General features: G+C 34.2%; 1 protein-coding gene and 2 non-coding genes across 3 annotated transcripts; 2 read left to right on the top strand and 1 right to left on the bottom strand.

The window, feature by feature from the left end:
- Window positions 1-3,501: 3,501 nt before the first annotated feature.
- TRNAA-AGC lies at window positions 3,502-3,574 on the top strand. The gene has a single exon. It is a non-coding gene; the product is annotated as a tRNA-Ala (tRNA).
- A 447-nt stretch (window positions 3,575-4,021) lies between these two features.
- TRNAA-AGC lies at window positions 4,022-4,094 on the top strand. The gene has a single exon. It is a non-coding gene; the product is annotated as a tRNA-Ala (tRNA).
- A 543-nt stretch (window positions 4,095-4,637) lies between these two features.
- Window positions 4,638-6,424, bottom strand: LOC109219492 (uclacyanin-3-like). The gene is made up of 2 exons (XM_019383957.1): window positions 6,183-6,424; window positions 4,638-5,364 (listed from the first exon to the last, which is right to left on the bottom strand). Exons 1-2 carry the CDS (start codon window positions 6,343-6,345, stop codon window positions 4,676-4,678), a joined length of 852 nt encoding a protein of 283 aa, XP_019239502.1. The 5' UTR covers window positions 6,346-6,424; the 3' UTR covers window positions 4,638-4,675.
- Between the last annotated feature and the right edge of the window lie 3,490 nt (window positions 6,425-9,914).

The following is a 9,914-nucleotide window of genomic DNA, read 5'->3' as shown; positions in this document are numbered from 1 at the left end:
AACTAACAACGAGGAACATAGGTAGGGTCAAAAACAAAATAAACTAGACTATTTAAAGTACAACTATGAAACTGGTTATGAATGTGCAGGTTTTGGCATTCAAACATTCAGCAAATCCTTTTGAGAAAAATTGCTTGAAGCTATCTAAACATGCCCAACTTTTCATCATTTGCTATTAAGAAAACGAACCTGCATTACAAAAGTTTAGAACGTTACCTGAAGAGATAACGTGTCGGATCCACTTAAAAAGGCCTATCTAGAGAGGCAGTTGAAAGATCATCAAAGGGAATGGGGTTAAAGGCCTAGGACAAGTCATCATGGCGGTAACTCTACCTAGCAGACCGGAGATCCCAAGAGCTAGGTTCAAAGAGATCAAACAAAGTTATGAATGACAGTTCAACATTGTCAACTAACTCAACCCATTCTCGTGATGAAGACAATGTTCAAAAATGAGGTAAAGCATTAAGGCTTTTTTGATGAGCCAATAAAGCTTAAAGATTTTTAATGATTTGCTAAGTCTGGCAGGATATGACCAGATAATGTGTCTTTAGGATTACATGTTTAGGAATCACCTATGTGAGTGTGAAGTGTAAGCCGCTTCAAGGAGAATGAAAGTAAAGGCCCATTCTCTAAGCACTCATGAAACCAGGCGGTGTTCATGGCTGAAACGAACACAACCGTGAGAACCATAGATGGTTAAGGATTGATTATGTGACTTATGTTGTCTAGGTATACAACAAAGCTCGACGGTTCAAAGATATCAAATCTACCGATTGACCGAGTATATCCGATATAAGTTCACTACGGAAAGTTCAAAGGGAAACCTACTTATCCAGATGCAATCAATTCTTGTTTGTAAAACACACACACATCCGTGCATTCCTTTAAGTTTATAGCCATTCCCCATTCATGTGGGGGATTGTTGGATTTGTTATTTAATAAATAATAACAAAAGAGGTGTGAATAGAAAATGGTGAAAAAAGAAATGGAGGGATGACCCGCGACCCGGTCCGGTCTAGCCCGTTTTTCTTTCCCGGATTAATTTAAATTCGTTTTAAATTTCCCGCAAAAAATTTCCAACAATCATGACTGTTCTGAAAGGTTGCAAACCTCTTCAGAGGGTCACACCTATTCCAACAGCCATGACTATTCTGAAAGGTTGAAACCTCTTCAGAGGGTCACACCTACTCCAACAGCCATGACTATTTTGAAAGGTTGCAAACCTCTTCCGAGGGTCACACCTATTCCAACAGCCATGACTATTCTGAAAGGTTGCAAACCTCTTCAGAGGGTCACACATGTTCCAACAGCCATGACTGTTCTGAAAGGTTGCAAACCTCTTTAGAGGGTCACACCTGTTCCAACAGTCATGATTATTCTGAAAGGTTGCAAACCTCTTCAGAAACATCACCAAGTTGGCTATAAATAGACCTTCAAATCCCAGAATATTTACTTACGAAATTTTCTAATTATCTTCTTCTTCTTCTGCACTAAAATTCCAGTGTGTTTTGCTGTCATCGAGTGGTTCGCTGATCATCGGCGTTTTTGGTACCAACACTCCGGTGAGTTAAATTGTTCTATCCTAGGAGGATATATTCTATAACCTCGGGTACTTGAGGGGAATAATTTCCTTAAGGACACATTGTGTATTCAGTGGGCTCGATTTGTTCCTTCAACGTTTCAAAAATTATTTTGAAGTTCGAATATTATTTTTCAGAATTATTTCTACTAACTTTCTGTTTTATTTTTCAGAAAGATTACTATTTTATTTACTTATAGCAATACAGATAAATAACAAAAAATGCCATTAAAATGGCCCACCTAACAGTGTTTAATGGCTTATTAGCCTTCCTTTTTTAAAATTTATATTTCTTTTTATTTTCTCATCTTTTTATTTATATTTCACCTTCCTTCCTCATCTTTTTACCTTTCTTCTCCATTTTTCACCTTTCTTCTCTATTTCTTCACCTGAAATTCGCTCTTTCTTGTCAAATCCCTAACCGGCCTTCTATACCGATTGAGGAGCAGAATCCTAGTTTTTATCTTGATTTTCAAACAGAAACAAGAATATACAAAGCAATTGAGGTTAGAACCAAGATTAATGGAGAAAATCGCTACTGAGAGGTGTAGCCATTATCTGATGAGAGCTAAGAGAAAATGAGTTTTTTACAATTGAGCCACTAGTTTTAATCCTAGCCCCTTTTTTTATTTTTTATCATGTAAATTTTTACAATGATATAATAAAGAATATTAAAATCAATCTGTGTTTTAGATTAAGCTAAAACAAATATCCACGTAGGTTGTCACATGACAGATTTTAAAAATAATTTAGAGCGCGTATTATATGTACTAGTAAGAATGCGATGAGGGGGTTTTATTATGAAGGGGATATAGTTCAGGGGGTTTTGGGGGACAGGCGATAATTTAGGTAAGCAACTGACAAAGATTATATAGTTTAGGCGGGTTTTAGGATATTAACTCTTTGTTTTAAAATGATGACAATTGCATACTTAGTTGTGAGAAGCTTATTAAATGACCTATGTGTTTCCCGTTGCACTAATTTTGGCCAAAAAATAGAAGATTGTGATGTCCAATATTTGGTATTTTAACTTGGTGTGGCAAGTCATAATGGTTATGGACTTCCTGGTAAAGCATGAAACTAATATTATAATTAACCTAGAAAGTCATCTTAAACTTGTTATAGCCCGTTTGGCCAAGCTTCTAAAATCAGTTATTTTGAGAAGTACTTTTCTCAAAAGTACTTTTAAAAAAAGTGCTTTTGGTGAGAAGTAGTTTGTGTTTGGCTAATTAATTAGAAAAATACTTTTTAGCAGTAATTAGTGTTTGGCCAACCTTTTGAAAACTACTTCTAAGTGTATTTTTCTCAAAAGTGCTTCTTAAAAATTGCTTTTAGAGAGAAGCTACTTTTTTCTGCTTCTGCTTCTCCTCAAAAGCACTTTTTTTCCTTCCAAAAGCTTGGCCAAACACCTCAATTTTTGGCCAAAAGTGTTTTTGGCCAAAAAAAGCACTTTTGGCCCAAAAAAAAAGCTTGGCCAGTTACGTTGAACAGTGAAACAACTTGTTCGTCCGCAATTTCAACTCTACCATGAATTCATATATTTCAACTAACTAAAGCACACGAAAATAATTCATTTGAAGAAGTATAGTATTTTGGAATGCCAATATTGTTGGAAGAAAGGGAATGCCCTCATTGATTAGGAAGAGCTCGATTTTTCACTTCATAAAAATATTGTCCTCTCTAGGGTTAGTAAAGAGCAAGAAAAAAGAAAATTAGGCAAATAACGAGCATGCGGGACTAGTTAATGGCTAGTAAATAATAACAATACCAAGTTTACGGGATCAAATAATTTAGATTTACTGAATATAAAAAGAAAGCAATGTGAGTTTTGCCAAGGTAAAATCAGAAATAACAAAGTTATGAAGAGGTATCCATTCTGAGTACAAAATAGTAATAACTAAAATGAAAATTTTAGGATCAAAGGGGATGTAGCTCAGATGGTAGAGCGCTCGCTTAGCATGCGAGAGGTACGGGGATCGATACCCCGCATCTCCAGTGTTGTATTTCTTTTCCGTTTATTTATGAAAGACGTGTTTCATGATTTAAAGCCAAAACTTCCGCTGAACAAAAGGTAAATATAACACGATAAGAGTGCAAGTGGAAAATAAATGAATTACTCTTTTTCGTGACCCTAGTCTTTAGTTTTCCTCTTCAAGCGATCTATGTGCGTGGGTCCTTTTCTTGCACAATTGGAATTTAGTACAGCCTTAATTGCGTCAAAAAAGAAAAAGTCAGAAACGGAAGTTTATAATTAAAAAAAATGGAGGTTTATGATGCCAGAAATTACATTAAGACCAAGGGATTGAAAGCTTTTCTTTACAATTACTCATTATATGTACACTCTTTATATTTTGTGTTTGCTCTATGTTCTATACTTCTATGCCTATACTAAAGGCCATTTTGAATGGAATAGTAAAAAATAAAACGAAAATGTTATATCAAGGGGATGTAGCTCAGATGGTAGAGCGCTCGCTTAGCATGCGAGAGGTACGGGGATCGATACCCCGCATCTCCATTGTTGTACTCCTTTTCAATTTATTTTTCAGTTTATTTATGAAAGACGTGTTTCATGATTTAAGACCAAAAATTCCTCTGAAGAAAAGGTAAATAATAATAGGATAAGAGTGCAAGTGGAAAATAAATGAATTACTCTTTTTCGTGACCTTAGTCTTTAATTAAAAAAAAGAAGAGGTTTATGATGCTAGAAATTACATTAAGACCAAGGGATTGAAAGCTCTTCTTTCCAATTACTAACGTATACTCTCGATATTTTATGTTTGGTCGATGTTCTATGCCTGTAGTAAAATTGTGCAATTTTCTGCTCCATTTTGCCAGCTAGGAAGAGGTGAAACAATCTCTTACAAATGGTTCTAACTATCCTGGTACGAGTATCACAGGCCGTTCATGCTGTGATATATCTGTTATCATACCTTTAACACTATTTCTAACTCCATTATTCACGAATTTGATGACTAATTATCATCGCTAGTATTTTAATTTTTAGCCATGGTACAGTATTTTCCTAGATTAATGCCTCTAGTTAATAAACAAGTCAAGATTTGGAATAATTATCTGGCTTTGGTATCACCAGAATCGTCAACAATCAAATTTACTCTGTCCCGAATTGCACATCCATATGCTCACTATATACTGAATATGCTCATGATACACAAGATTGAGGAAAATCATGATACAGAATTGAAACAATCTCAAAAAAAAAAGGACATCCCGAATGAAGATTTGTATGAAGGCATAAAGAAAGAACATCATCATAACAGCAAAGCCAAATCCCACGGTGGAACCAGCAATGACACTGAGTTTGTTCGCCGACGACGGAAGAGATGGTGTTGGTACAGAAGCATCAGATGGAGGCAATGCAGGAGCCTCAACATTAGGAGATAATGGACCACTAACAGGGGATTTAGCAGGGGAAATTTTAGGTGCAAGTTTTGGCGACGGCGCTGAAGATTTGGGAGATGGTGATGAAGCAGGGGATTTAGTAGGGGAACTGACAACTGGGTTGGTGGAAGGTGTAGATGCCGGTGGCGGAACCGGAGGTGCGGCTGCAGGTGGTGGAGAAGCTGTGGCAATTGTGTTGACTTCAAGTTTCATTCCTGAGGCACAATGTCCACCAGTTCCACATATGAAATATCTCTTGCCTAGAGAAGATAGAGTAATGACAGTCATTCCTCCACCATTTGTTGATATTGCATTTGTTGTCAAGCAAGAATCATAATTAGCTTTTGTAACTTCAAGCACATCATGGCTTAGACCATAGGAAAATACTGTCAATAAGATAAACAAAATAGAAGATATTAGTTAGTTTGAGAATGAAAGGGGTTTGACTTTCATTGAAATTTTGTAAATCACTTCCAAACCTAATAATAGGTCAGAGGTTTGAATCGTGTTGAAAATAACTGACAAAACATGCACGATTGATCCTTTACGGTTATTAGGTTCTAAGTTAATAACTTGTACATAATCAATGAATTTTGTAAGACACATATAAAATTTGGACAAAAGCTTTTGGATTCGGCCAAACCTGGAATCCATATTCTAGCTCCGCCCCTACCTCCCACAAACCGCAGGAACCTCAAGATGATGAAGACTCGTCCTCTTCATGAAAAAAAATGACTGAGGATCAAGACGGGGATATTAGCCCTTCCTCATTATATTACCAAGAAAGGTGGGCAGAACGAAGCCATCATGTTCCGTATGAGTTCGGCTATACCCAGTAGGTTTGGTTCAAACTTTATTTATCTTAAAAAATTTAGAATTCAGTAACCTAAAAAGATTAGAATCCCGAATTTATAAACTTCAAATCCTGGCTCTGCCTCTAAAAGTGTGTTCTAGTGAAATTTGCGCCAACTAATGTTTGACTCAGAAAGTGCTCCACAACCCAAGCTCCCCCCTCAGGGGAAGTTGACCAAGAGAAAGTGAAAAGAAAGAACTTTTAAGACTGTATTTAGACGGAATGTCATCTAAACGACCTTATAACAATCATAAAACCCAATATTTCCAAACAATAAGAAAGCAAAAATGCATTAGTGCTAAGAAGTAGTATAAGCTTTATTTGGTGAATTATGGAATGGGAATGGCTTACTCAAATTATCACCAACTAAGAAAGTTTCTGATGCAGCCCATGTTGTATAATCAGCGCCCTGACTCCATCCACTATTACCTCCCACTGTGTGATTTGCAGCCATGGCTGAACCAAACACCATGGCTATGGCTGCCAAGCTCAATAATGTTCTTAGCATTGCCATTTTTAATAAGCAAATTTTACAATTAGGTTGTATAAACTGCTGAAATATTTGCTAGTATCTTAAAAATTTATGTCTTCTTTCTTGCAAGATTCTGCTTTTTATAGATAACTCTGTTGAATGAGGACATAATAGTTTGACTAAGATTATCATATTTTATAATCCAAACGCGCCAATGACGGTGGTTTCTCAAAGAGGACATTTTCCTTTTCTCTCCGCTGTCCTTTTATTCTTTTTCTTTTTTTATTTTCATTATATAATTCTTTTTCTTATAATGGTGGTGTTCCGGCCATGCTCGTATAAACTACTCCCTCTCGTTCACAATAAGTGACCAATTTGCTTTTTCATTTTGGTTCAAAATAAGTGTTCAGTTATGTAATCAAGAGAGAATTCAATTTGTCTAAAAAGTTTTCTTACTCCTTACATTAAATGTTTACTTAGGGGTAGTTTAGTCATAGTAGGTATTTTTGTATAGAATTTTAGTATTTTCTTAATGGGCGTGCTAAAAGTAAATTGGTCACTTATTGTGAACCGGAGAGAGTATTTTACTAGATACCTATATGGTTGTACCACTAGCACCGCTACACAAGCAGGGACGAATTTATAGCTGGACTATGGGACACGTAAATTCCTAGTCTTTTCCCCCAAATTAGGTATTTTATGTATGCCTTTTTTTAAAAATTGGCCTAATATTATCTACTAGCATACATGCTTTTGGTTGATAATTGGGGGCAAGTGCACAGATAGCCATTCTCAGCGATGCAATTCAGAGATTAGCCAGTACTTATTCTGTCATATATTTTAAACTAAAAATATTAACTTCAGGATAATTCAGGATTTTTTTGTGCCAAAAATTTGAACGGAATAACTGAAATTTAGGATGCATAGGCTAATTCTTAAATAATAGCCCTTAATAGTGGCTATCTAATGTCATTTCTACTTGAATATTGAATTATATTCCCAAAGGAACAGGGAGATTCCCACATTTATACTTTTTTTCTCTTTTCTATAGTATACACATGTGTTATAGAAATTCTAAATCCGCCTCTCTGCACAAGTATTAAAAACTTTGTCCACCAAAATTTAGAAATAATATAATATTTTTTGTCTCTGTTGAAATTTGAACTTTAAATTCTATAATTTTCTCTCATTTTATTGACGGTTGAACCACACCCCTTGATAAGTTTACTTTCATTTTATGATTCGAGTTGTTTTTGCAAATTGCATTTCTTTTTTTACATATTGTAAATTAGTCTCGACTCGGTAAGAGCTGACTTGTTTTTGATTTGTATATTGAATTGAGTACAATTACACGTTATTGACTCCTTATGAAGTCTAATATAACACAAGAACATGCTACAGTATGGTGCATTATTGTAAAACGTTTGTCAACACTTCATTCAGGAAAAGAATCTGAAATGTATTCTCGTTGTATGTGATAAAACAAATTGAGATGTCTATGCAAAGAACAGCTAATTTTTTTAATTTTGTTTTATCATATATTGTTCTGCTGAAATTAACAATGTTGTCCTTTATCTTTTTTATTTCATCATTAAGTAATTCAATGAGCCAGCCTAGTACACAAACAATTTGCGTTTACATAGGGTTCGGAAAAAAGACTCATCCCGGGTGTGATGTAAGCAGTCTAGCCCAATGCAAATATTAGTGGCTGATTCCACGATTCAAATATGTGACCTATAAAAATATATATTAATTAACCATGCATCATTATGTGATAAAAGTTCATGGGTAAATATGTCATATATATATATATATATATATATATATATATATATATATATATATATATATATATATATATATATCTTGTTGGTTTAATATAAATATCATGTGCAGATAAATTTTCATTGCAACAGATCATGTCTACTAGGAAATTCTTTTTCGTGATGGCTATGACCAAATCATTATAGCTAGGTTGTAAGCCATCAATGTCTCAATAATACCTTTTCAAGATGAAAAATTAAAATAAAAAAGAGCAAAAATTTGGAGGCTATAAGCTCTAACAGGCTTCGGAGGACCGAACCCACGTATGTGGCAAAATACGGGGATGACTTGTGGCTCGTTTAGGTGGATGCACGTTCAAAGTCTAATTGGTGCTATTTAAAAATTCACTGCTAGCTAATGGAATTGGTCAATTTTTTTTATTAAAAAAAGTAAATCAGATTGTACTTTCTCTAAAAGTTTATTTAATTATTACTGGTTTACTTGCCCCTTTTCCCTTTCGAAGGTCGTAGTTAGAATTTGAAGAGACCAACTCAAATTCACAACATATACTCCAAACAAATTTTAAGACTAAAAATACATATGACGAATTCATCATTTGATGCACAAAAGAAACACAAATAAAGAGCCTAAAGCATTAGTACCAAACAAGGACAAAAAGCCCGCTTATTATTCATCTGAAAATTTATTGCCTTTATTTTCAAAAAAAAAAAAAATAATATCATATTTTCTTTGAACCTATTGATGCATTAGATAAGTTTTGCTGAAGGATTTGCAATTTTCTCCATTTTCTTTCCTTTTCCACTTGCTGGTTGGGCGGCTTATGAGTTATGATGCATGATTTAGGTTGGTTTAATTGGCACTAATGTAGTTCGGGTAGTTATTTTCTAGTTTGCGAATATTTTAGTTGGTTAATTAGTTCTAGAGTACTTGTAGTTAATTATAGTTATCATCATCTCGACTAGTACTTGTAGTTAATTATAGTTACCATCATCTCCATAGTTATCCTAAAGTCTGTTTTAAAAGGCAGAATTGGGACTCCCCGGGGCTCGCCCCGGGACGGAGCACTCGTAAAACGCCCCTGGGCTTATGTGTGGGGCTTAGTTCCGTGAGACTTACGCCTCGGCCATCGGGGCTTACGCCCCGAACACGCCCAACGCCCAGCGTACTGGGCTCGCCTAATAGAACTTTATGCAATTGCATGTAACTAACCTTGTAAATCGTCAAATTTTATTAATAAATCGTTTACTATTCACAATTACTTTTTTCTTAATCATAAATCATTAAGTTTATGTCATAATTAAAATAAAATTATTGCACGTTATCCACTAAGACTGATATGATAGTTAATTTTAAACAAATCTTTCATTTAAAAATTATTTATTTATTAACTTTTGTCATGTCTTTACTATATAATAGTCCATAATTTTTTTATAATTATTTTTCTAAATATTCTTTTTTCATGTTTATGAGATACAATACTTATTAATTTAATAGCGCAGTATTAGCTAGTAACTATTTACAAATAATTAGTTATCATGATATTGTATGGTGAATTATGTGTCACTTTATTAACTTGTTGAAACTTAAAAATAAATGATGCTAGAGAATCATATTTAAATTGTGAATTATGTTTTTATATAAATTCTCTTACAAATAGAAAACATATTAAATAAAAGGAGTATTTTAAGAAAAATATCAAATTTTAATATCGAAATTCTTTCAAGATTCATTACTCCTTAAGAGATACATATAAGATTTCGTATCGAATACATTACTTTTGATGTTTGAGTTGTAACGACGTTGCAACTAATTTGCATATTATGATA

This window comes from Nicotiana attenuata, unplaced genomic scaffold, assembly GCF_001879085.1.
Source record: "Nicotiana attenuata strain UT unplaced genomic scaffold, NIATTr2, whole genome shotgun sequence".
Classification (NCBI taxonomy): Eukaryota; Viridiplantae; Streptophyta; class Magnoliopsida; order Solanales; family Solanaceae; genus Nicotiana; species Nicotiana attenuata.
Note: the sequence above shows the minus strand (reverse complement) of the source record. Positions and strands in the feature narration are given on the sequence as shown.